The 25,089-nt window shown below is 53.1% G+C and overlaps 8 protein-coding genes across 8 annotated transcripts; 4 read left to right on the plus strand and 4 right to left on the minus strand.

Moving 5' to 3' along the window:
- Positions 1–1,033: 1,033 nt before the first annotated feature.
- Positions 1,034–1,639, plus strand: BO95DRAFT_460470 (resistance to Congo red protein; the record flags this gene model as incomplete). Its single annotated transcript, XM_025588740.1, has 3 exons — positions 1,034–1,059; positions 1,161–1,274; positions 1,333–1,639. The coding sequence occupies 3 exons, from the start codon at positions 1,034–1,036 to the stop codon at positions 1,637–1,639; spliced, it is 447 nt and encodes a 148-aa protein (XP_025445548.1).
- A 1,517-nt stretch (positions 1,640–3,156) lies between these two features.
- On the plus strand, positions 3,157–4,919 carry BO95DRAFT_24708 (uncharacterized protein). Its single transcript, XM_025581398.1, has 2 exons — positions 3,157–3,607; positions 3,661–4,919. Exons 1-2 carry the CDS (start codon positions 3,489–3,491, stop codon positions 4,850–4,852), a joined length of 1,311 nt encoding a protein of 436 aa, XP_025445549.1. The 5' UTR covers positions 3,157–3,488; the 3' UTR covers positions 4,853–4,919.
- A 622-nt stretch (positions 4,920–5,541) lies between these two features.
- Positions 5,542–7,684, minus strand: BO95DRAFT_471277 (CwfJ domain protein). The gene is made up of 2 exons (XM_025589579.1): positions 7,482–7,684; positions 5,542–7,432 (listed from the first exon to the last, which is right to left on the minus strand). Exons 1-2 carry the CDS (start codon positions 7,493–7,495, stop codon positions 5,707–5,709), a joined length of 1,740 nt encoding a protein of 579 aa, XP_025445550.1. The 5' UTR covers positions 7,496–7,684; the 3' UTR covers positions 5,542–5,706.
- A 242-nt stretch (positions 7,685–7,926) lies between these two features.
- On the plus strand, positions 7,927–15,907 carry BO95DRAFT_488363 (putative HEAT repeat protein (DRIM)). Its single transcript, XM_025590515.1, has one exon. It carries the CDS (start codon positions 7,976–7,978, stop codon positions 15,803–15,805), a length of 7,830 nt encoding a protein of 2,609 aa, XP_025445551.1. The 5' UTR covers positions 7,927–7,975; the 3' UTR covers positions 15,806–15,907.
- On the minus strand, positions 15,898–17,027 carry BO95DRAFT_439737 (DNL-type zinc finger protein). Its single transcript, XM_025585792.1, has one exon. It carries the CDS (start codon positions 16,940–16,942, stop codon positions 16,211–16,213), a length of 732 nt encoding a protein of 243 aa, XP_025445552.1. The 5' UTR covers positions 16,943–17,027; the 3' UTR covers positions 15,898–16,210.
- A 175-nt stretch (positions 17,028–17,202) lies between these two features.
- On the plus strand, positions 17,203–20,454 carry BO95DRAFT_439738 (cullin family protein). The gene is made up of 4 exons (XM_025585793.1): positions 17,203–17,523; positions 17,707–18,093; positions 18,161–20,034; positions 20,097–20,454. The coding sequence occupies exons 1-4, from the start codon at positions 17,482–17,484 to the stop codon at positions 20,266–20,268; spliced, it is 2,475 nt and encodes an 824-aa protein (XP_025445553.1). The 5' UTR covers positions 17,203–17,481; the 3' UTR covers positions 20,269–20,454.
- A 174-nt stretch (positions 20,455–20,628) lies between these two features.
- sld5 (putative GINS DNA replication complex subunit Sld5) lies at positions 20,629–21,883 on the minus strand. The gene is made up of 2 exons (XM_025591466.1): positions 21,634–21,883; positions 20,629–21,524 (listed from the first exon to the last, which is right to left on the minus strand). The coding sequence occupies exons 1-2, from the start codon at positions 21,808–21,810 to the stop codon at positions 20,865–20,867; spliced, it is 837 nt and encodes a 278-aa protein (XP_025445554.1). The 5' UTR covers positions 21,811–21,883; the 3' UTR covers positions 20,629–20,864.
- An 863-nt stretch (positions 21,884–22,746) lies between these two features.
- nimT (putative tyrosine protein phosphatase MIH1) lies at positions 22,747–25,087 on the minus strand. The gene is made up of 4 exons (XM_025581416.1): positions 24,664–25,087; positions 24,520–24,587; positions 24,232–24,448; positions 22,747–24,162 (listed from the first exon to the last, which is right to left on the minus strand). Exons 1-4 carry the CDS (start codon positions 24,915–24,917, stop codon positions 23,031–23,033), a joined length of 1,671 nt encoding a protein of 556 aa, XP_025445555.1. The 5' UTR covers positions 24,918–25,087; the 3' UTR covers positions 22,747–23,030.
- Between the last annotated feature and the right edge of the window lie 2 nt (positions 25,088–25,089).

Below are 25,089 nucleotides of genomic sequence, written 5' to 3' on the forward strand. Positions count from 1 at the left end.
ACGAGATGTAAGCTTGAGAGAGTAAGCTCGTGATGTGATGTTGACTTGAACTTGTAGTTGTTCTGCCATGCAACTGGGAATCTTTTTTTCCATCCGACCGTTGATTGCGGGTGGCGGTCATCCGAGGTATCCGATGCCATGCTAGAAAACTGTACTGGACATAGTAAGGTATGGCAAGCAGGCACCAAAATTTGATTTCGAATGAGGTCGAATAAGGTGTGAAGAAGGGCGAAAGGATCAAGGATTATTACTGTGAAGGTGAGGAGAGATGGATCTAGTCTAGAATGAATAAGACGGACTTCATTGTAGCTTTTAGTGTGTACAAAATTATGCAGTTGTTGGTCCCCACATGCGGTGATGAGGTGTGGCTGAATCTATGGTGCATACATATAAGTTACGATAAGGTACAGTACCAGTAGTATACGGCGGTCGTTGGGAGCAACGATGACTTCATTACTCAGGGTGCTCTTGCGAAAAGGAAAAATCTCGATGGGACTCGAATTGATACAATTTCACAGTCGATGATGCTACCATTCAATCTCTGACTTATTCTTGTTTCAATTCTGGAAAGGCCAAGAAGGGGAGGAACCTGACTAGTTCTAATTTCTCCAAGACTATCCCCCCAGCCATCCTGAAAACAGTTGATAAGTTCCAATTCCTTACACTAAACGGAGGAACCCACTTCTTTTAGCCACAGGCCACAGCCCTACCCAATAGACTAGTTAAACCACTTACTCTTACTAGCCGTGCAGTTCCTTTCACTCAACTTTTGGCTGCTGCCTTCTGGTACCCGCCCCAAGAAGAACTTCTTCACTCACTCAACTCACTTCTCACTCTCTTCTTCTCTCCCTTTACATTGTTCCTGGCCCAAGTTTCTTTGCTTGCCCAAACCTCTCTCAAACCCGTTTGATTCGACATCAGTTCATCTTAACTCATCTTGCACTCGTTTCGTTAGTTCTCTACGCCTGCTGATCGACGTCATCCTCCGCCGCCTTCCCCAGAGTATCGCCTCGCATCAAGAGGTTCAGCCACCATGGGTGTCCTGCTACGTCGAGATTGGTATGTAAACTCAACACACCATGGTATCGGCTACATTCACATCTTATGGATGTACGCCATGGATCCACAAGATTTTCTCAAAATTCCTAACAACTATCTAGCCGGGAGACATATAATGGCTATGTCTGCGATGGCAATAGCTGGTACGATTGGGGTCGATGGATCGCCTTCGCTGTCATTGTTGGAGTAGCTTTACTTGTCTTTTTCCTCTTCGCGTATGTTATCCCTAACCCCCTGTGCAAGAACAAGTCAGAAGACTAATTATTTTGGCAGTTGTTTCAATGCTCGCCGTCGGCGCAGACAAGGCCTTCGTCCTCATCCCGGCACCGCATGGCTTGCGGGCCCTCCGCCGACCTTTCAGCAATCGCAGCAACAGCAACAGCCTGGACAACCGTACTACGCAGACCCCTACTACCAGCCTGCCCCGCCGCCGCAATACTCTCCTCATCCTCAGTATGGCTACTTCGGGGGCCAGCAGCAAACGGGCATTGAACTGCAACAGCCACAGAATGCCTATCACAATGGTGGCGAACGTGTATATCAACCCCCGCCGGGTCCTCCTCCGGCCTCCAAGGTCTAATCCCACCTGCGTTCGCTTTTCAACCAACGAAATGAAATACTATGTCTATTCTCAAGGAGTCTCTTGATCGGCCGTTTAAATAATCGTCCAGTCGGTTGGTTTCCGTCGCGCCACTGGAATATGTCGCCCTTCACCTCGCGACCAACTCGAGGAGAGGCTGTTACGAGCAAAATGTGTGACGGGACTCATGAGTATCTTTGTGTTGTATTCCCTATTTCCTACCCGTATTTTAATGACTTTGTCGGGGGTGTTGATCTATGGTTTCTTTTTTTTCTTTCTTTCTTTTTCCTTGTCACTATTGGGAGCCTGGTTTGCATGACGTTTCGATACCTTCTATTGCACCTATTATTTTTATTTGTGTCATACGGTCCTCCTGCTTCTTCGCCGTGGCATGTCTTCTACACCAATATCGCTTCATATCTAATGCATATAAATGAACCCCTGAGAGACCATGTGTTGCGCAGTGGATCTGGAATCAAATCAAGATAGCCCGGTCGATTTTGCCGATGCTGCCTATCTTGTCCGTTTCTGGGAACTTATTTTGGTTTGGGAGTTCAAGGGGAGAGAGAACAAGAGGGCACCGCAGGCCATGCATTGGGTTTAGGCAGCCGAGTTCTGCCATTGCTCTGCCTTGGGGTCTCCCTCGCGCTTCACAATCATACTTCTTAGTTTCTGATTCGAAGTCTGAAGAAACTCGATCAGCTCAAGACAGGGTTATACTAGGTAATCTCCTTTTGTAGTTTTTATAAGGTACGTAGACTGTTAGTCAGTATGATGGTAATTTACCAAAGTACTTGAGTACATGATGCCACGGAGGTTCAGTGGGCCCTGCGACTGCCAATGAAGGGGTTTCACCTTCGTTTCGATCGACACTGGTGGAGTGCGACCGAGGAAGGGGGGGGGAAACGACAGTTTCAAGTGCAGGTCAGTCGAGTTAGTTGACTTTACTTAGTGATCAGGGCGAGATGGGGCCGCAAATACGAGGTTTGTGGTGTTTGATCGGTTGATTGATGGTTGATGGTTGATGGTTGATGGTTGATGGTTGTTCTCTCCTCACTCAATGGAACGCCGATCTCTGAACTGAAGTTCTTTCCTTTCTCTCTTTCGTTCCGCTTCATCCAACTCCTCTCCCTGCCTCCTCCTCCTCCCTTCTCTTCTTCTCCTTCGTTTTGGCTTCTAATCATCTTCCCCCCGGTCGCTTAGGGACTTCCTAGCGGCGCCTTTCGTTCTATCCGGCTCCCTACTTCCCAATCCTGGAAAGGGAACCATTGCCTTGCAGGTGCCTAAAAGTCTACATCTGATCGTTCCTTTCCCTCCTTCCCCCTAAAGGCAGTGAGTGCTCTTTGAGCGCACGCACAACACTCAAAACAAAGATCATTATCCATCCATCCAGTCTTTATTACACTGTCGCGTCAATCGGGCCATTGTGCGAATACAGGTTTTGCATATCCGGTGCCCTTTTGAAACACACCATTCGATTCCACCTTGCGCAAATCCGGCATCGCGTAAAGTCGCAAACCGAGTCACTCATTGCACCCAGACCGAAGGAGCGGATGGACACATGAACAACGCATACATTCATTCATACTCTTCGGCATTGTTGCTATTTCCGACCCCAATCACTCCGAAACGACGCCCACGATCGCTATCCGGGTCGATACCGCTCCTTTTGTTATCATCACGCTGCAAATTACATGATCGCATCCGACGTGTCAGGAACACGCTTACAAAACAGACTCTATAACTTTGACCGTTCACATTCGTTTTACCCGGTCCTTGAACAAGAGTGGGGTGTTTTTGGATAGACTAGCGGCAAGGTTAGAGCACACGGACTGCCAGGGCCATAATAATGAGTCCGGTGGATACGGTCCCCGCCCCATTGTGGGCGCGAGATATAGTCAGCGATCTCAAGTCTGCCTCTTCTACCTTCTCGAGTTGGGATAGTTGCATGTCCAAGGCTTACTGCAAGTATGTTATATGAACACAGTACAATACTTCCAGAAACTGACCAGAGTTCTTAGGTGGCCTGTCATTGCTGCTATCATCGTCGGCGGGCTGATTGTTCTGTCCGTCATTGCGTGTATTGTCAACTGTCTATGCTGCGGTATTCAATGCTGCAAAGGATGTTGCGGATGTTGTTCAATGTGCTGCCCGTCGCCTCGAAACAGGCAACGCAAGCCTAAGCACTTGGACGATCCGTACCCACCCCCAGATATGCCGGGGGCTATGCCAGGGACTATGCCGCCTCCGATGCCAGTAAAGTCTCCATATCAAGCTCCGCAGCCGCCGCCCGTGTATCGAGGAACGGAAGTCGCTCGCTTTGATGCCCCGACGAGCCCTGCAGGGTCGAAGTTCAACGAGGATGCGTTGCCTGCCATGCCCAGCTGGGATAATGCTGTGACCAAGAGGGTGGAAGATACTGGCCCCCATGTGGAGGCAGTCGAGTTGGAGTCTATGAATCATGTCAATCGCGAGCCTCGTCGGATGCCGTCTGCGCCTAGAATGAATGGGGGAGGGGTGGGTGGTGGAGGCTACATGGGCCCTCCGCCGGTTAGAGCTGGTACTCCTGGTCAATATCCCATTCGGACCGGCACGCCTGGTCAATATCCCATTCGGACCGGCACTCCCGGGCAATACCCAGAGAGGACGGGCACTCCTGGTCATCACCTTGACAGAACAGACATTCCTGGCCACTACCCCGAGCCTCAAGACTACAATGCGCAAACCCCGCATGGGTACGATGCTCAGAACACATACGGGTACAACCACAATGGCCCCAGATCGCCTCCTCCCATTTCTCCATACGATGAGCAGCCTTACAATCATGGCTTCCCCCATGAAGAACGGTATCATACGATGTCACCGGCTCCAACCTACACCACGCAGCCCGCTCATGCACCAGCGGAGCATTCGCAGCCTTATTATATGCCATCGGAAACCCCACTCCCTCCATATATGCCAATGGACCGAACACGATCTCCGGCTCCCGCTCTCTCATCGGCCATGAATGCCCCTCGGCCCGTACCGTACCGCCAACCTTCCCCGGCGATCAGTCAATACATACCTTACCAGGGAGTCTCCCCGGTCACACCTCCCTCACCACCGTCTTTCGCTGCCGCGCCGACTCCTCACGAAGCTAGTGACCCGGGCAGGCCCCCGAGTCTCCTGCAGAGCGGACGGAGGCCGGTGCCCAACTCTTACCGGGACGTGTAAAACTTCGTTATGACCCCGGATTGATACCCGCCTGTGTTTTGAACTTCATTTCAAGAATTCCTGATGACCCTAAATGTCGAAGCCATTATCACGCAAATCAACATGACCTGAACAGATTTAGGTAGAACGAGGAGCTACCATGATATCTGAAAACCTCTAGACAAGCCCATCCCCCCACGCAAGCAGTCAAGGCCGAGTTTCACGCTGAAAAGTGACTCAGCCCTGCGCTGCGTATCTGCTTCTTGCATTCCTCTTTGGCTATCAGAGGGCCCTTGCTCTTTCTTGTCATCGGAATGCCACACTATAAGCCCCACTCTCATTTCGCCCGTGCATGACCTTGTATATACCTTCCCTTGTATCATACTTGGTCCGATGTGGCCCGCCTGGACAGAATCCTGCATGATGTATATTTGATATCTATGATTGTCAATTTGATGAAGTGGGATGGCTACTGCCGTACCATCCTGTGTCCTGCCTTAATATTTGATCTTCTATGGTTCGGCGAGTTAGGAGTCCAAAGCTACAGACATACCTGGGCCCATGCTATCTCTTGGATGTCCCGTCCTCGCTACGGTATCTCGTAATACATGCCAAGGTAACCATTCCCACATCTGGCTAGCCACCGAGTAAATGTCATCCAACTACAGAGTACCGCCAACCTAAATCCCCTGTGATACACACGGTATAGTCGAGTAACATGCGGAGACAAACTCCATCCGCAAAATAAGTTGACTGGGTATTGGGATGTGAAGCCCCGTAAAAATACACTTCTATTTTGCGCCTGGACTCAAAATAAAAGGGTCCTTTCAGCTTTTTTACTTCCCGATTCCTTAGACTCCTACCTCGCTTTTGGTCTATAAGGTGAAATCAAACTCCTTGAAGGCCTCCTTGAAGGCCACCGCATCGGCCTCCTCCTGCTCCTGCGACTGGACATCCTTGCGCCAGTCGATTCGCTTCTCCAACTCCATCAACTTGGCCATGACCCGGCGGCCGAATTGGAGATCGAACCGGAACTCCGGGCCGAGGGGGAGGAGGATCGTTTTGTCGGTGCCGGTGGTTGTGGTTGTGGTTGTTTTTTCGTTGGGTTCTGGGTTTTCTGCTGGGTTGTTGTTGTTGTTGTTTTGTTTGTCTGAGTCAGCAGGAGAGGGACTCCAGATCCAGACCCGGAAGAAGTCGCCGGGCTCGCTGCTGGGGTCCGCGGTGGCGGTGGGGGCTTCGAAGCGCGGGTATTTGAGGTTCTCGGCCTCGACCTTGAAGGCGGCCTCGACGAGGCCCCGCTGGATGAGGGCCGCCGGCACGGGCAGGAACTGCCAGTGCACGTGGATGCCGTTCCCGCGGCTGACCTCCCAGGTGACAGCGCCGAGGGCGCCGGCGGCGCGGCGCTGGAGCATGGCGTGCAGCGCGGTGCGGTAGCGGGTCATCTCGGCGTAGGTGGCGCGGCGGGAGGAGTCGTCGGTGATGGCGGGCAGGGTCGGGGTGTGCGTGAAGGGGATGATGAGCATGTGGCCGGGGAAGTTGAGGTCGTGCTGGGCGAAGGTGCGGGCGGTGGGGAGTGGGCCCTTGGCGGTGGTCAAGTAGCTCTCTTCGCCGATGGAGGTGATGAGGTGGGTGGCGATGTTGGGGTTGGAGAGGCAGAAGAAGCATTGGTCCGGGCCGGGGGGTGGCAGGCCGCCGTGGTTGCGGGCCCGTTTGCGGGGCCGGTGCTCGTGCTGCTGGTTGTGGCTCTGGTCGAAGCGTTGGAAGCTGTCGTGTTGGCTGTCGAGGGGCTTGCGTTTGAGGTGGGCGGGTGCGGGGAAGGGGGAGGCGGTTGCGCCGGCGGGAACGGTGAGCGGCGCGGCGGCTTTCGGGTCCAGCGTGAAGGCGTACATCCATTTCTGTTTGCTGGCCTTGCGGTAGGAGGCCAGGCTGATGAAGCGGGTCAGTGGCTTGGTGTCCGGGTTGTCGTCCTCGGAGGTGGGGAGGTGGAAGAAGGGTTCGCGCTCGAAGAAGAAGTCCGGCGTCGAGGTGAGGTGGTAGCGCGGTTTGAGCGTCGCGCAGAGGTCGGAGATGCATTGGACTTCGTCCGGGGGCGCCGTCGTCGCGGCTTCTTCGGGGAAGGGTGCCGTGGAGCCCGTGCGGATTCCCTTGGGCCATTGGTTGGTGATGAGGATGTCAGCGGAGTGCGCGCCGTGGAGGGTGCGGGCGTCGGATTCGGTGTAATTGGGTTGGTACTTGTCGGAGGAGGCCTGGTTGTCTGTCGAAAGCTTGCCCCCCAGGGTGACGATGCGGATGCCCTCGGCGGTCTTCAGGGTGCCGCGGCGGCCCAGAAAGTACAGGTTAGGGCAGACTTCATCGTTGGCCTCGATCGCCTCGATCACTCGCGTGGGAAGAGGCCGGCTGCCCAGGGAGAAGTATGTTGGAAGGGGTACGGCGATGCTACCTGAGAGCAGGGCCGAGATCTGCTCCAACTCATGCTCCGTCGAGCAGTCGCCGAAGAGGTCTCCAACGATGATGGCGAAGGAGAAATTCTGCTTGACATGTAGCTTCGCAAGTTTTGTGAAGACGTCTTGGAGCTCACAGTTGACACCTCCGATGACGACTCTGGGAGCTGTTAGTGATTAAGTGACAGGACTGTGGCTGGCGCACTCACATCTTGGAAGCCATGTTGCGATTCGATACTATGATGCAAGAATCGAGGCTGGCGCAATTGGAGCCGCACTGGACTCAGTCAGGGTTCTATGGACTCCAGCCTTTTGTGATCTGTATTTTGCGCAATGAGAGTCGGAGAAGTATAGTGGTGGTGTTGTTCAATTGTTACTCCAATTCCGCAATGAATCCAATCGACTATTGTAGATTGAATTGAATTAAATGGAATGAAGCCTGGAGACTGGGCTGGATCGCCAAAAATGGAGCGGCAGGAAGCTTGGGCCCACTGCGTCCCACGTGATAGGCCTTGCCAGTTGTTAACCCCGGCGCTAGAAGAGACAATCTCCGCACCCGGAACAAGGTTGCTGCGGCACCGATGAATTTTTTTGTCTATACGGCAAAGAGGGGCGGTGATGGAACCAGTCCCCCATTAATTTGATATTGTTAACTTCATATACACAGCGGCGCTGCTTAATTCAGTCACCATCATACGTCAGGATGGTAGCAGCGTCGTCTTCTTCGCGGTCAAAGCCCGTGAAGCGGGTCAAGGGAGGGACAGAGACAACAAAGTCGCATCGATTCGAACCGTTTTCGCAGCGCGTCGCAAAGCTCAAGATCGATCCCATCCATCGCGTGCGCCGCCCCAGCTTCGGTGAAGAAGGCGACGAGACCTCCTCCTACTTTCGTTCGGCCTTCGATCACTGGGTGGAGTTGAACCTGTCCGAGAATTTCGTACAATTCGCCCGTCGAGTCAACCCGCTGTGCGAGAGTCTGGCCCAGATCCTGTACCACGAGGACAAGATTATGAACCTGCTGGTGGAGTTCATCGAGAAGAGGGATCAGTTGTCGATAGAGCCACTCTTGGCTCTTCTTGCCCAATTTGCACGAGATCTGGGTGTACGCTTCGAGAAGCACTTCGCCACGGCCGTCACCCTCGTCGCATCCGTTGCAGCCACCCACACTGACGTCGAAGTTGTCGAATGGAGCTTCAGCTGCTTGGCATGGATCTTCAAGTTCCTTTCGCGACTTTTGGTCCCAGACCTTCGGCAGCTGTTGGGCATCATGACTCCCTATCTCGGCAAAGAACGACAAAAGACACATGTTGCCCGATTCGCCGCCGAGTCCATGTCCTTCCTTATTCGCAAGGCGGGTCTGGTCTATTACAAGAATCCCACTCCCCTTCAACGTGCGGTCTCGTTCCTACTGGAGGATCTACGTCAAGCAGCTGGTGACGACAAGAATGTCGATATCTACAAGGACGGACTTATGGCCATGTTCTCCGACGCCATCAAGGGTGTCAAGAATGGCATTCACTCTAACGGAACTGATATCCTGACTTGCATTCTGGAACATATCTGCAACGGTGATGATCTACAAAGCAGTCTGGCGCTAGACGTCACTTGCGGATTGCTTATCAACTTAATGCACAATACGACGGCCGAGACCTATGAACCCATCCTGGATACCGTCCGCTCTTACATCGAATCATCCTGCTCCAAGACCGACAAGCAACATGCGAACGCATGCTGTCGCTTGATATTCCAGTGTATCGCCACTCGCAAGGGTTCTCGAGTCAAGGTCTGGAAGCCTGTTCATAATATCCTCCTTCGTCTGCTCAAGAAGGCTGCAGAAGCGCCGGAGGCGTACGCTGAGGCTGCCCCGCAGCTTCTGACTGCTGTCGCATATGCACTTCAAGTCTCTCCAATGGACGAGATGTTGCCATACATGCGTTCACTCATGGATGCTGTGACCAACGACAAACTTACATCCTTCTTCCTGCCGTTTTGTGCTACCTTCTCGGAGTGGGGTCCCGAGAGATTCCACAGCGTCGTCCTGCCTTATTTCCAGAAATTCGTCAACACATTGTGGCAGGAGCACGAGCATGAGCTCTGCCTGGCCTTGTTGCGACTGAACCAGGCTGGCTGCATTACATCAGAAGCCTCGAAGCCTGGTTATATTACCTGCCCTGCAACGTGGAAATCCCGTGTCAAGGATACACTAAGCAAGCCCACACACAATGCTACAGAACTGAGCCTTGTCAACGCATATTCTAAGCTTCCGAATGCGATATCTTTGTCAACGGAACCGACTTTGTTGCCTGATATGGTACAAACCTTGCACGGTCATCTGCTTCGCACCTTGAAGAAGAACAAGAAGAATGTGGATACGTCTGCGAGAACCAAATTCTACTTGGGCCAAGGCTTCAAGGCATATGTGGAACTTGCCTTGCAGTCCGAGAAACTCGACCGCTCTCTCTGGAAGCAGATCAGCGCAGTAGCCGCAACGTACTCTCGTCTCCCGGTGTTCCTCGAAGCGACGCTGGCTTATATCTCGGCTCTGAACGGAGACATCGACCTCAATGACTCCACCGTCGAAGACTTTGCGGATGTGCTCATTACAAATCTCAACGGCCCGTCTCAGAAACTCAGGTTATTGTCTTTGAAGATCCTTAGAGAACTGGTTCAAGCGTTGGGCGACGATGCTGAGATGGTCTCTCTCGCCATTGAGATTGAAGAGAGTCAGTTGACGCTTCATAGCCATAGAGTTTTGGCAATGCAAGTGCGTAAACTTGCTCTAGCTTATCCACAGGTGGTCCCCCGCAGGTGGATGGCTAGGTTGATTCCCAACTTCTGTTTTGGACTCTTTTCCAAGAAGATGACTCCGTTGTGGGACGATTCTGCGGAGGCCTTGAAATCAATGAGCGAGAATCCCGAGGGTGAGAAGATCATTTCGGATCTTGCCATGAAGTGGCTCCTCGAACGGGGCTCTTTGGACACGAGTGCAGATGAGCAAGAGGAAGAAACCCCTGACTACCGGTCTGGTTATTTCCAGTGCTTTAACGCGGCCAGGATTGAAGATATATCCGCTAAATACTTCCAAGGCCCTGAGCAACCCGATTCAATGCTAGAGGACGAGTACAGCAAGGATCATACCTTCACGGATGCACTACCAGCTTCTCCCCGAACCCATGCTCTTCGTGTTCTGAACGCCATCCCCAATATCGCAGAGAAACGATTCCGCCAAATCGCGCCCTTGTTTCTCCAGTGGGCTTCGCGTGATGACGACGAGAGTTCCTCGGACGAAGACTTCATCCCCTGGGGTTTCCTCGATCGTCTGGCATTCCTCAGGCTTCTTGGTCAATTCGTCAATCCTCGTGTTCTATACAGGGCTCCTGAGATTCATGATGCTATTCTGGGATTGCTTTGCCATGGTAACTCGGACATTCAAAAATGCGCACTCAAAGCTCTTTTTACTTGGAAGTCACCAAGTATTGTCCCTTACCAAGAGAATCTTATGAATATCATGGATGAAAACCGCTTTAGGGATGAGCTTTCTGTGTTCGTTCGCGTTGGTGGTGAAGATAGCTTGATCGAGGAAGCACACCGGCCTGAGCTCGTTCCTGTTCTCCTCCGTGTATTGTATGGTCGTATGATCTCGAAGGCTGGCGCGACTTCTAGCCAGGCAGGGCAAACGGGTCGGAGAAAGGCCATTTTGAGAACCTTGTCACAACTACCTGATAAGGAATTCGAGGTCTTCATGCAAGTCTCCTTCGGTCCTCTTAGCGATGTCAGTCTTGTCCGCGATGGTCAAATTGAGCAGCAAGCTTTCGAGCAATCTCTGGCTAGTCCGAGGAAGCAAATGGGTCTGCTGAAGATGATTGAAACTGTCTTCGAAACACTTCAAAACCGAATGGTCCCCTATGCGGAGAGATCCATGAACGTGGTGCTTTATTGTCTTGTGCGAGCATGCCGGGAGCTTGAGAAGGCGCAGACGGCGTCAGCTGCAGACTCGCAAGAAGAACGGCAGCTGACAGTGCTGCGTAATATTCGCTACACGTGCATACGCTGTCTCGACCTCATCTTTGCCATGTCTCTCGACACTGACTGGTCGTCTTACGTTCGCATCATTTTTGACGAGGTGATCAATTCAAGACTGGAAGGTTTCGCCATTGAAACCGCTCAGGGTGTATCCGGTCTCCTCAAGCTCTTCCATACCTGGGCTACTTCCCCGAAATCGTCATTCTATCTCACCAAATTCAACGATGCCTTGTTGACGAAGGTGGTGGATATCCTTGGTGTCGACTCCGCACGAGATGAAGTCAAGGCTTTCGTCATGGATGAGGTCTTGAATCCCTTGATCGGGCTGGCCACTGGAAAGACGCTTCAGGATAACGAGACCATGAGTGATATTCCTGCGGACGAAATTAGGTCCCAGGTTTTGGGTCCTTATATTGAGCACATTCTGTCTCACTTGGCTCAGCTCCTCAAACGTGGCCCCTCCCGTACTTTGCTCGTCTCGGGTGTTCAAACTCTTTCTCTCATCTCGCCCTGCGTTGAATCTTCGAAGGAGACATACAGCCTTATCAGCATCACTACCTATCTTCTCCGCCAACCCCCCGACAGAGTCTCCCCTAAAACTAAATCCGGCCTCCTGCGCTCCCTGGAGCATTTCCTACCCTTATTCAACACCCAGGAGGATCTTGAGCTCACCAAGGCCGTTTTTGAGGCCATCTCGTCCCTTTTCGATTACTTCCGGGACGATGCGAACAGAGAGGTTCTGTCCAGAGTCTTCACGGCGTTTGCCACCCACGACTCTGATCTTACCAAGGTTGCTAGTCTGTGTGAGGACTTGAACTCCATCTCTAGAAAGAAGCTGGAAGTCGATTACGAACGCCGACTGCAAGCTTTCAGAGAAATCAACGACAATTTGTGGGGCAAGCTTGACGCTAAGCAGTGGCGCCCGCTGCTCTACAACGTGTTGTATCAAGTCAAAGACGAGGAAGAACTCGCGATCCGAACGAGTGCTGCTTTCGGCCTGAAGCGATTCATGGAGCGAGCCATTCTTCCCAATGACCAAGACGAAATGGAAGTGCTTGTAACCGATATCTTGTTCCCTGCTTTGCAGGCCGGTGTTCGCCAGAAGTCAGAGCTTATCCGCGCCGAATTTGTGGCTGCGCTCGGATATTTCATCAAGCTGAACCCTGAACGCCCAACCGTGAAAGACATGCATGTCTTGCTTGTGGGTGACGATGAAGAAGCCTCGTTCTTCAACAATGTCCTGCACATCCAACAACATCGTCGTCTGCGTGCACTGCGCCGTTTGGCAGGCGAAGCAGCCAAGGGCAATCTTCAGGCGTCCAACATTAGCACCATCTTCATTCCTCTCAATGAACACTTTGTGTTTGACGAAGAGGTCGATGAGGCGGCTCACAACTTGACCGCCGAGGCTGTGAATACCATTGGCACTCTGGCAGAATCTTTGGAGTGGCCCCAGTTCCGTGCCATCTTCCGGAGATATCGTGGCTACATGCAAAGCAAGTCGGAATTGGAGAAGAGCATTTTGAGACTTCTTGGTAAGATGTCTGACTCGTTGACCAACGCCATGAAACAGCATAAAGCTATCAAGGATGCTGCTCAGAGTGGGATGGACGGTCTTGAGACGTCAGAGCCGACCTCCACTCTCGCACGAACCATCCCTTCAGCCGCAAAGGTTGCGAACGAGCTTACTTCTAATTTCATCCCTCAGTTGACCAACTTCATTCACCACAAGGATGAAGCGCAGATGAGTCTACGTCTGCCAGCTGCGGTCACGACCATCAAGCTTTTGAAGTTGCTGCCTGAGGAAGACATGGCCATCCGTTTGCCCCCAGTTCTGCTGGATGTTTGCAGCATTCTTAAGAGTAAGGCTCAGGATTCACGAGACACTGCTAGAAAGACACTCAATGAGATTGCGCTCCTGCTGGGTCCTGGTTACCTCAGATACATCCTGAAGGAACTGCGTACCACTTTGACCAAGGGCTATCAGCGTCACGTGCTTTCATTCACTGTTCACTCTATACTCGTCGGTACGACAGACGTGTTCAAACAGGGCGATCTGGACGACTGCCTGACAGAACTGGGCTCTATTATCATGGACGACACGTTTGGCGCTGTGGGCCAGGAGAAGGAGGCAGAAGAGTATGTGAGCAAGATGACGGAAGTCAAGAGCAGCAAGAGCTACGATTCGATGGAGCTCTTAGCAAAGAATGCTACTGTTCCCAACCTTGCCAGGCTCCTCCGACCTCTGCAATCGCTTCTTCTGGAGAAGCTCAACTCCAACATTATCAGGAAAGTCGACGAGCTACTGCGAAGAATTGGCGTGGGTCTTTTGAGGAACCCTGGAGTGGAAAGTCGCGACATCCTGATGTTCTGCTACGAAATCATCAAGGAGACGTACAAAGGACCCATTCAAGCGGAGAACAAGACAGTCAAATCGGCACAGGAAGAAAATCTGTTGATTGACCTCAAGTTCCACAAGCGAAGCGACAAGAAAGGAAGCACGACTTCTTATCTTTACAAGTTGACGCGCTTCTCTCTCGATGTCCTGCGTACTGTCTTGAACAAGTACAATTCCTTGCTCACGCCCGGAAATCTGGCTGGGTTCATTCCTGTCATCGGCGATTCACTGGTCCAGGCACATGAGGAAGTTAAGACTTCAGCTCTCCGCTTGTTGTCGACAATCATCAAGCTTCCGATTCCGGAAATTGATGCCAATCATCATGTGTATATCACAGAAGCTGTCAAGGTCGTCAAGGAGGCACCGAGCACCAATACGGAGGCTGCGCAAGCGTCCTTGAAACTGATTACGGCAATGCTACGAGAACGAAAGAGCACCAAAATCAGGGACGGTCACCTTGCCTATCTCCTCCAACGTCTCAACTCAGATATTGAGGAGCCTGACCGTCAAGGTATAGCCTTCAACTTCGTCCGTGCAGTGATGTCTCGCAAGTTTGTGGTGCCTGAAATGTATGAACTGGCTGATAGCATCGCTACCATGATGGTCACCAACCAGACTCGCGCCGCTCGTGATTTAGCACGGGGCACGTACGTCCACTTCTTGATTGAATACCCGCAAGCCAAGAACAGATGGACCAAACAGCTTAGTTTCTTGGCCAAGAACCTGGAATATAAGCATCAAGAAGGGCGCCAATCAGTCATGGAGGCCATTCACTTGTTGCTGTCTAAGACGGGCGATGAGCTGGCTCAAGACATTGTCAGCACGTTCTTCCTGCCCATTGTCATTGTGATGTCGAATGACGATGCGCCTGAGTGCAGGGAGATGGCTGGTCACCTATTGGGCGAGTTGTACTCCAGGGCCGATAGGGAACAGATGAAGTCTATGCTTACGCCTCTACACTCGTGGCTAGAACAGACGGAAAACATGCTCTTGAACAGCACTGGCCTACAGGCCATGAGAATCTACTTCGAAGTCGAGGCGACGGAGAAAGACAAGGAGGCTCGATTCGTTCTGGATATCTTGCCGTCCATCATGCAGCCAGTCCTCAAAGCCGACGATAATGAGAATTGGCAGACGCTGTACTTCGCTCTTCAGCTTTTCTCGAAGCTCTGCAAGACCGTCCCCGCTCTGGCGCTTTCCCCGGAGCGTGCGCCGATCTGGGCTGCCGTCCGCGAGAGTCTCTTCTACACCCACGCCTGGGTCAAAACCTGCGCCTCAAATCTGGTTGGCACATGGTTCGCGGACCTAGCACGCTTCAACGCCACCAATGGCTACGCCTCAATCCCGCTGGCTGGTTCCACGGGGTTGTCCCTCGACAAAGATGCTATGTTGCAGCTGATCCGTGCCAGCTTGCGCTGTCTCCACACCCCGGCAGTCAGCGAGGAGCTTGCCATGCAATCCGTCCGCAATCTTATATTCCTGGGTCGCTGCTGCGCTCAGAACGGGTTGGAGTTCACGCGGTCGGGTGGCAAGGACGCAGAGTCGGACGCTAGTGACAGTGAGCACGAAGATGACGAGGAAGCCCAGCGGTCGTCCTCTCCCAAGTCCAAGCCTGCCATTCGGTATATCTTCGAGCAGACGTCTTCCATTCTCCGCCGAGAACTCATCACCACACGGGCGGAGTCCTTGATTCCCAAGACCGCTGCCATCGGTCTTCTCGCTTCGCTGTGCCGCCATCTCGAGGTTGACCAGCTCAGCGGATCTCTCGCGGTCATCCTGCTCCCTCTCCAGCACATGACGGACAACACCATCCCGGCGCCCCGCTCCTCGGACGAGGCGTTCCGCGAGTCGTACAAATCCCTGGTGGCCAACTGCCACGAAGTGCTCGATATTCTGCAGAAGAAGCTCGGTACCACCGAGTTCGTGAAGCAGATGGGCGAAGTCCAGGATGCAATCAAGGAGCGACGTGAAGGCAGACGCGTTAAGCGACGCATCGAGGCGGTTGCCGAACCCGAGAGATACGAGAAGGACAAGAGGAGGAGGAACGACCGCAAGCGCGAGAAGCGCAAGGAACGAGGAGCCGAGCACCGCGGCAAGAGACGTGGTTGGTAAGAGGAGTGGGTGATTTGCTAAGCGAATTGTTTCCTTTTTCTCATCTTCTGGAGCTGTCATATAAAAAGTCCACGGCGTTGACGGAGAGGATAGGAGATTTCTTTTTTTCGTTCTAGTATATTATATTACATGATTTCTTTCCTTCTTTGCTTCCATCATCTTCCGAGTCCAGCCTCAAAGTAAGTATGTAGAGCAGAGTGTCATTGCACCTGAACCTCCCCAAAATTCTATCCACAGAAGCAAGTAGCCCAACCCAAACACGTCCATGACAGACAAGGATCCAAAACGCCTCTAGCACCACGCTCCACGCTTTGCGGAATACCTCCAGCAGAATTTCACAACCCCAACTTTTCTTTTTCCCCCTTTCAGTTGATCATACAGCACAACCTCAGCCCGGAAAAGAAATCAAGCAATCCGACCCTGCGCCTGCCCAGCCTCCCCACCCTTGTTCTTTCCATCCGCAGCCTCCGCCTCCTTCACCTTCCCATTCTCCCAGAACTCCATATCCCCATTGGTGTACCCGCGCATCAGCTTGTCCCCCTGACGCGCCAGGATATCCTCGAGGGTGCTCTTCTCGTCGAAGAAGATGTTCAGGTGGTCGGCGATGACGTGCCGGTTGCTGCAGGTGGGGCACTGGATCAGCACGGTGCCGCGGTGGTAGCCGTGCTTGGACATGCGGTGCGACGACCGCCCGCCGCACGGCTTGCAGGTGAAGGTGATCTGGTAGGCGGGCTCCTGCTCGCGACGGAGGCGGTTCTGCTCCGCGTGCGCCGCGTCGGTGGCGGCGTCGCCGTGGCGGTCGGTGAGGGTGTTGGTGTTGCTTTCGTTGGTGCTGGTGTTGCTCTCCTCGGTGGTGGCGGTGGGATCTGGTTGGCTGGTGGTGGTGGTGGAGTTGTGGCGCGCGGAGAGGAGTGCGGTGGTTTTAGTTGTGGTTCTTGTGGTTGCGATTGGGGAGGGAGAGGTGAGGTGGATGAATGTGCGCGATGACGCTGATGCTGATATGGATGAAAATGAGGATGCGGGTGTGAGAAAAGTGGCGCTTGCGCTGGCGCTGGCGTTGGAGATGGTTGCTGCGCGGGGGAGGGAGCGCTGGGTGAGGGCGCGGAGGCAGTGGGAGAGGGATTGGATTGAGCGCATTATTGTCTGTTTGGCGTTGAAAGGTATTGAGAGAGGGAGGTGGTGTAGATTTAGTGAAGGACAATCGAAGAAAGAAAGAAAAAAAAAGATTGGAGTGAATACCTCCAAAGGTTGTAGAAAGCGGGAGAATGACGGAATTTCCGCGCCGCGGAGTTTACATCGGAGATAGGTTTTTCCAGGCCCCTCGGCGGGTCTTTCCCCTGCTCGTCACTTTACTTTACTTTACTTGACTTGACTTGACTGACTTTACTGTACAATACTATCTATCTATCTATCCATTCTCATATCTCATTTCCTCGAGCTTGATTTGCTCGCAAATCACCTTGATGTGTTAACCTGCTTTGACTATACCCTTGTTCTTCTCCAGCGCTAACCTGGGCATCTGGATGATCCCCTCTCGCCACTCTCGTTAGCTACTTTTCTCCGTTCCCTAAGGCACTCACTCTGTCTCCTCTCGGAATCTTATCCAAATCTTATCCACTCCGGAGCTTTGCCCCGCGCATGCCAACGCCCGAGTATACAACGTCAGTCAAATTGAGATGGCCATGAGAGCACGACAGCGGATTCGCGCTCCGCGAAGGGTGAGTTACATTTTCTGATTATTATCCTCTTGTATCTCTGTCGTCTATTATCTCAAGTCAAGAGTAATCTCTGGCGCGGAACAAGTGGTCAGTAGCAGGTGGCGATCAACGACCGACTCCGCCGTGACAACTTGACCTCCAGCCATACCCACCCGACATCTTCGCTGACTGGAAGAAATATAGGGCCTCACAGCGAATAAAGGCGACGATTTTGAGACGAATTGGGCCGACCTCTCGACCTCGTTGAAGAAGATCCACACCAAAGATGCCTCCAACCTCTCTTTCGAGCAACTGTATCGCAACTCCTATAATATCGTCCTGATGATGCGCGGGGAGGACCTCTACGAACGAATCAAGAAATTGGAACAAGACTGGCTCGACGATGAGGTCAAGACCCGGGTGACGGCGGCAATCTCGTCCAGCCTGCTGCTCGCGAAAGAGCTTGCGGAGGTGCAAGATCAGGCCAATGAGCGTCGGGAGGCCGGGGAGAGGTTTCTGGCCGCCATGAGGGAGGCCTTTGAGGACCATCAGCTGTGCATGGGTATGATCACGGACGTGCTCATGTATATGGTATGTTCCAAATATTGAGATCGGACGGAAGGCTTGACTATTGGTAGCTGACCTTTCTGGGCTCTAGGATCGAGTCATGTCGACCGACCACCGCAAGCCGTCGATTTACGCGGCAGCCATGGCACTATTCCGAGACCATGTATTACGGTCGCCGATCCGATCGGATGCCAAGACGACGGTAGTGGATGTGCTCGAGTCGACCATCCTTTTCATGATCCAGCTCGAACGGTCCGGGCAGATCATCGACCGCCCATTGATCAGCCATTGCGTCACCATGCTGGAAGGACTATACGAGACAATCACCGAGGAGGAGTCGTCGAAGCTCTACCTGACCTTATTCGAGCCGGCGTTCCTGGACGCAAGCAAAAGGTTTTACCAGGCGGAAGGACGACGCTTGCTGGAGACGGGCGATGCCGCGACATTTTGTAAGGTTGCCACAGACCGCCTCGCCGAAGAGACGGAGCGGTGCATGTACACCCTCGCATCATCCACCGCGCCGAAGATCAAGGAGGTTCTGGATCGAGAACTGATCGAGAATAATATCGCGGAGGTGGTCAATCTGGAAGGCACGGGGGTCCGGCAGATGCTCGACAATGATCGCCTGGATAGCTTGCGGAGTATCTATGTGCTGAGCGCACGAGTCGATCCGAAGAAGTCCCCTCTCACAACGGCGGTCCAGAAGCGCATCGTGGAAATGGGCAAGGAGATCAACGCTGGGGCAGTCGAATTGGCACAAACACCGGCAGAGCCTAAGAAACCGGCAGACAAGGGCGAAAAAGCAAAGAAGCCGGCCGAGAAAGAGAAACCGGTCAACCAGCAGACGGCTGCCGCTATCAAATGGGTGGACGACATTCTGGGTTTGAAGAAGAAGTTCGATAACATCTGGGAGGACTCGTTCCAATCGGACCATGTCATGCAGAGTGCGATTACTACCAGTTTCTCGGAATTCATCAATTCTGAATCGCGCAGCTCGGAGTACCTGTCTCTGTTCTTCGATGAGAATCTGAAGAAGGGCATTAAGGGGAAAACAGAAACAGAGGTTGACTCGTTGCTGGACAACGGCATCACGCTGCTTCGCTATGTCAAAGACAAAGACATGTTCGAGGCGTACTACAAGAAACATCTTTCCCGTCGTCTGCTCATGAAGCGCTCGGTAAGCATGGACGCGGAGCGGCAGATGATCTCGAAGATGAAATTGGAGGTTGGCAATCAGTTCACACAGCGCTTGGAAGCGATGTTCAAGGACATGACGATCTCGGAGGATCTGACGGCCAGCTACAAAGAACACGCCAAGAAGACTGGTGACCCCAACACGAAGCGCATCGACCTGGACATCAACGTCCTCACTAGCACTATGTGGCCCATGGAGATCATGGCCAGTGCCACCCGTGATAACGTGCAACTGGGCTGCATCTACCCGAAAGAAGTAGAGAGCGTCAAACAGAGCTTCGAGCAGTATTACTTGGGCAAACACAGCGGGCGCAAGCTCTCATGGCAACCCACCATGGGCACTGCGGACATCCGTCTAGAGTTCCCGCGATCGAACGGCAAGATTCAAAGACACGAGCTCAACGTTTCCACATACGCCATGGTCATCTTGCTTTTGTTTAACGATGTGCCCACGGGCGAATTCTTGACCTACACCGATATCAAAGAGCGCACGCGGATTACCGACCATGACCTCATTCGCAACCTGCAAGCACTTGCGGTGGCGCAGAAGACCCGGGTCCTGCGCAAAGAGCCGATGAGCAGAGATGTCAAATCCACGGACAAGTTCTTCTTCAACAACGACTTCCAGAGCCCATTCTTGAAGGTCCGCATCGGCGTCGTGAGCGGCAGTGCCAACAAGGTCGAGAGTCAGGATCAGCGGAAGGAGACGGAGAAGAAGATGAGCGAAGAGCGTGGCGCCAGCATCGAGGCCGCTATTGTGCGGATCATGAAGTAAGTTTGCACTGCATCGCAAGCCATTATTTCATCAAGGTGGTGCTAATCTTCTGGGACAGGCAACGCAAATCCTTAACCCATTCCAAACTCATGACGGAAGTCCTGAGTCAGCTGTCTGCGCGGTTTGTGCCCGATGTCAACATGATCAAGAAGCGCATCGAGAGCTTAATTGACCGCGAGTATTTGGAGCGTGTTGAGGAAGATCCTCCCACGTACGGATACGTCGCATGATTGGAATGATCTTTGAATGTTGGTTTTTTTTTCTTCTTGTGGGTTTTAGTTATCGCCATCGAAGCGAATTGAGAGCAGGGAACGAAATGGGTCTTGAGCTTAGCGTTGAGGGCGCAAAGGCGAACCATATAGACTTTTTTCTGTCTTGTTGCATTTCCACCGGCAGGGGGTTCTGCTTTTGTTTAATGCATTTTCTGGGTTTAGTTTGCAGGTTGTAGGCGTGGTGGGATTGAGCCTGAGCCTGAGCCTGAGCCTGAGCCTTAGGAATTGTTCAGTCCAAGAATGGTCAGACATATGAAATGAAGTCTGTCACTTGTGCAGTGCAGTATACACTGTCATATGCAGTAAATGTGAAAGCATGTATGCAGTAAATGTAGAAGCGATGTATGCAGTAGGTATCATCAGGAAACATAACAACAATCAACGAAAAGAAGCTTGCAACGCCACCATGCACCATGCACCATGCAACCATGCACATTGGTATACAACCATGTCCCGAGCCCGAACCTTGCCAACAGTCCAACATAACATACAAAGAAGCTCATCCTGACCTCCTCCTTGGCCCCATCTCACATCCCCAACCTCAGAACCCAATACTAAAGAACCTCCACCTCGCCCCTGCGCCACGCATCCCTGACCCCCTCCCACCTGACCGCCCAAACATCCCCCATCCGCATCGCCGTGCCGCCCACCACCTCCTCCTCGACCCCATCCCCCGGCGGCACCACCACCCGCACCTCCTCCACCAAACACCGCACAAACACCACCTCCCGCACCTCCGGCCCCTGCACCATACTCGTCCCGCCGGCGTTATCATCCAACCGACGCAGCTGCGGCGGGAACGACCCCAGGAACGCGTCCCCGTAGTGCTTGGCCAGGAGGTGCTGATGCGCGACCAGGAACCTCACCTCGGGGGCCGAGAGAGGCGGGTGTGGGGCTTCTTGGCCCACGGTGGGGATGGAGTCCTCGGGGCGGAGGTCGTGCTCTGCCGTTTGGGATTGCGATTGGGTTTGTTGGGTGGTGGGCGGCGAGATGCGGAGGAGGTAGTGCATGCTGTGTTTTGTGAGTTTGGAGAGACGCTGCCGGAGGAGGCTGCGGAGGGTGTATTGGGTGCGGGAGAGGTCGGTTTGGAGAATTGAGAGGGTAAGGTTTATTGTGGTGTTGGTGTTGGTGGTGGTGGTTTGGAGGTTTGTGGTGGTGCTGGTGCTGGGGAGGGGGTCGGCGGAGGTTGCGGCTAGGTCTTCGATTGTTTCGATCTGGAATTTGGAATTGTCAATGGGGTTGTATACTGGATACAAGACTAAGACTGAGTCTGGTGGGGAAGGGGAAGGTGGGGGACGGGGAGTGCGAAGGCAGAATAGGTACCTGTCGTCGAACGCGGTCCATCATGCGGTCCATCAAGGGCCCCGGCCAGGGAAGCAGCTCCGAGACGCCGCGCTCGGCCACCCAGAACCGCGTCAGCAATTGGTGGTCCAGCGCCGTGGACTCCGGGGTGGTCGGGTCGTGGCGGTCCACGGAGGCGAGAATGTCGTCAATATCCATGGCGGTCGGTGCATTGACTCCCCGCTGAGGGTAGTTGGTGTCAAACGGTTGAGTCGTGATTAGTTATGGGCAGGAGCAGAAGAAAGAGAGGAGCGGAGCGGAGGCGGAATCTCCGAGTCAAAGAGATCACCGCCCCGCTTGTGGATGCCTCAGGCTTTAGTTCCACCCTAGTACTCAGTATAGGCCCCGAGTGATCACCTTGGTACTCAGGGATCTACCCTCTCTACTCTCTCTACTCTCTCTACTCTCTCTACTCCGTATTACTCAAGAACCATGTAGAAGTAATTCGTTTCTTCATTCCAACAAAGGAAATCTGTCTCTAATCTTGAACTCCCCCCTCCATTAATAGCCGGGCCATAGCCGACCAACGCTTCATCTATGTACAGCTGCACTGGCAGCCTCCGTCAATCACTTATTAGTCTGACTCCGAATGCTTCATCCAAACCAAGTCAGCGCCGTGTTGACGAGGCCGCCGCGCACAACAATAATTATCGTCTGGCAAGACGAGCCGTACATCGATATATACTTCGTACGGCGAGCAGTGTGACACTCCCTCGGGATTGTACAGGGAACCGGGAGGATGATTAAAGACGGTAAAGGAAAATAGGAAAAAAGTCTTCGAAAAGGAAATTGCCGGACGGCGAGGTATCATCGGTGGAGGGAAGTCCCTCGGATGCAGATAAGAATCATCCTGAGGGTGCCTCGTTCAAAACAAACATAGGAAAAGGTCCGAAGGGAGTGATCGGTGAGAGGGATGTCGGTTCAGATAAGTCGTGATTGGGAGGTATTCTGTGTCGTGTTCGAGGGTAAAATTATCACTGTAGGTATGAGAACGAACCGAGTAAGGAAGGTCGAAGCTTGGGGTGTCATCAAAAGTGCCGAATCCAATTTCTTCTTCACCACATCATCCCAAGGAAATAGGAAAGAAACCGAGAATCAAAATGAGCGGAACGGGCTGGTCAGGTGAGACGCTACCTTTCCCAAGGTCCAATGCGTCTCCCTCCAAAGCCCAAGGATGCAAACCCTTTTGCGCCAAAACTCGCAAATGCACACGTTCAGCCAATTGACCTGCACTGGCCATTTTTAGGAAACGCTGAAGGGCAGAAGAAAAGAGCCAGGTGCAAAAGAAAGGCCATCAGGTGGTCGCAGCGTGGCTTGTTCCAAGTCGGTCATAACATCATTGCGTGGTGCACGGTGCACTGCACCAAGGTTTCGTAACTTTAGTAAGAGAGCATCCGACGGCCGGAGAGTCGACTGGATGCGGGGCTTTCGGCAAACGGGGATCCCAAAAATCGGTTTCGCTCCCCGGGGCCATTGCGACACCGTCCGGTCGGGCTGTCTTCCATTTGAGGCGAATTCTCCCCGAACGCAAAAGTCTGAGCCCGATTCAACTTGGACCGTTGCTTCACCTTGCCGAGGCCTCGCTCGCAAGCGAATTCGTGCTCCTTGGCAGACATCTCGACATAGTTCTGCGGGTAGCACAGCGAGCGGTGCTTGGAGAAGAAGGAACTGTAACCACCGTCCAGGACATACAGATCGGGGTAGGTGAGTTGCGGGTAGTGGTCCGCGTTGAAAGCGCGATCCTGGTGACGAATGTACTTGGCCATAATCGGGGCGCGATGGGCCGAGTATTCGCAGTGGAGGATCAAGGCCGTCCGCGGCTTGGGTGCGGTGAAGAGCTCGGCGGCCAGGTGGTCCTTGTCGTTGTAGTTGACAGCGCCATTGATATGGCCTCCCTCGTACTCATATTCAAAGCGGCAGTCGATGATCATCACGTTGTCAAAACGATCGTTGTATTTCCCATCCAGGAGCTCCACCAGGATGTTTTTGTCGATACGAGGCAATGTATCTGCCTGGTCCTCCGAAAAGACGTGAGGAAGCTGCAGGCTGGGGGATCCTTCAATGTCGATGATCGACGGGAGTGGTGCATTTGTAACTAAAGTTGCCTCTTTTTCGACGACTACATCCTCGGGATGCTCAAACATGCTCAACGAACGTCTACACTGCTTGCGTGGGCGCATCGTGGGGTGTGAATTCTTGCGGACTGACGCCGCGGACGGGGATCCATTTCCCCGCACGTGGCTGTTGCTACTGCCAAATGGTGGTTTGAGACGAGAGCTGCTCAACAGATTGCCGGTCGAGTGGTTCTTCAACGACGGACGTTCTCTTTGGGGTGACTCGCAAAACAGATCCTCCAACGATGCAGATGCGCTGAGCGACGTCCTGTTTCCCCGGCTCTGAAACTTGAACGGCGGGGCTTGACTCTCTGGGGCCGGCTTGTTCATTCCTAGTTGGAAACTCTGTGCTTTGCTCCGTGCTAAACTCGGTCGTAGAAATGTTGGACGCTTTCTCCTACAGATAACCATGTGATTAGATCCACGCAGGCCTACAATGACTCCAGTCTTGGGCTGCCTCTCTTACTCTTGTAGACCGTCTTTCGAGTTCACCAGCGGTGACTCTTCCAACGGGCTCGGGGCGGCCGAGATCATAGGTGTATCCATCGAAGAATCTAGAGAGGGCGATTCCAGCTCGACTTCGTTGACCAGCCCGAATGCTGGCTTGTGCGGCAAGGGAGACATTTCCATAGCGTCCATCATGGGAGCTGGCGAGGAGGGAAGCGGTGGTGTGGTCATTGACTCTATCGAATCGAGAAAAAAAGAATTGTGAGCTGATAGCACATTTTAAACACATGGAGTGAGTATCACTTACCACACCGATTGGCTTTTCCCAGCAGGCTGGAGGAGAACAAAGACCGCCGGGGCGTGGCCAATTGCGGACTATTTTTGGTCAGCGAACCCTTTGTCCATGAACACACACACATGGCCTAACAAAGGCCAACGACATGCGACAAACCTTTGATCAATATGAAAATTCTGAGAGAGGTCGGCCGCAAGACTCGCAGTTGGTGATGAGCCCCGCACAGGTTTCACATTGAAGTAGTCCCCATGGGCCTTCTTCATGGACAGTTCCTTAAAATTGAAGGTGCTATGTGCCAATCCAGCCATGGGACTGAAGGACGCATAGGCTGTCGAGGCATCGGGACGAAAGCAATGGCCGAACATCACAGACGGCGGCTGCATTGCAGCCAACGGGGACGAGTGTTCCATTGTAGCCGGCCCAGGTTCCTTGTAGTTCTTCCTTGCCGATCATTCACACGCACGGATTGGGTCCAAGTCGATCACTAGTCGTCACAGCGCGGCGAGTGTCTCTCCCCCTTGTATGCAATGCACGGCAGATGCGGGGACAATGGGAGCCGATCTAGATTGACCACCACGGAGC

The sequence above is a fragment of the Aspergillus brunneoviolaceus genome, assembly GCF_003184695.1.
Source record: "Aspergillus brunneoviolaceus CBS 621.78 unplaced genomic scaffold BO95scaffold_11, whole genome shotgun sequence".
Classification (NCBI taxonomy): domain Eukaryota; kingdom Fungi; phylum Ascomycota; class Eurotiomycetes; order Eurotiales; family Aspergillaceae; genus Aspergillus; species Aspergillus brunneoviolaceus.

Coding starts and splice junctions, on each gene's coding strand:
- nimT (XM_025581416.1), bottom strand. CDS start 24,917: ATGGAACACTCGTCCCCGTTGGCTGCAATGCAGCCGCCGTCTGTGATG. Junction 24,449..24,519: donor GGGAAAAGCCAATCGGTGTG/GTAAGTGATACT, acceptor TCGATTCGATAG/AGTCAATGACCACACCACCG. Junction 24,163..24,231: donor TCGAAAGACGGTCTACAAGA/GTAAGAGAGGCA, acceptor GGTTATCTGTAG/GAGAAAGCGTCCAACATTTC.
- BO95DRAFT_439738 (XM_025585793.1), top strand. CDS start 17,482: ATGGCCATGAGAGCACGACAGCGGATTCGCGCTCCGCGAAGG. Junction 18,094..18,160: donor CGGACGTGCTCATGTATATG/GTATGTTCCAAA, acceptor TCTGGGCTCTAG/GATCGAGTCATGTCGACCGA. Junction 20,035..20,096: donor GCTATTGTGCGGATCATGAA/GTAAGTTTGCAC, acceptor CTTCTGGGACAG/GCAACGCAAATCCTTAACCC.
- sld5 (XM_025591466.1), bottom strand. CDS start 21,810: ATGGATATTGACGACATTCTCGCCTCCGTGGACCGCCACGACCCGACC. Junction 21,525..21,633: donor TGGACCGCGTTCGACGACAG/GTACCTATTCTG, acceptor TCCAAATTCCAG/ATCGAAACAATCGAAGACCT.
- BO95DRAFT_439737 (XM_025585792.1), bottom strand. CDS start 16,942: ATGCGCTCAATCCAATCCCTCTCCCACTGCCTCCGCGCCCTCACCCAG.
- BO95DRAFT_24708 (XM_025581398.1), top strand. CDS start 3,489: ATGAGTCCGGTGGATACGGTCCCCGCCCCATTGTGGGCGCGAGATATA. Junction 3,608..3,660: donor ATGTCCAAGGCTTACTGCAA/GTATGTTATATG, acceptor CAGAGTTCTTAG/GTGGCCTGTCATTGCTGCTA.
- BO95DRAFT_488363 (XM_025590515.1), top strand. CDS start 7,976: ATGGTAGCAGCGTCGTCTTCTTCGCGGTCAAAGCCCGTGAAGCGGGTC.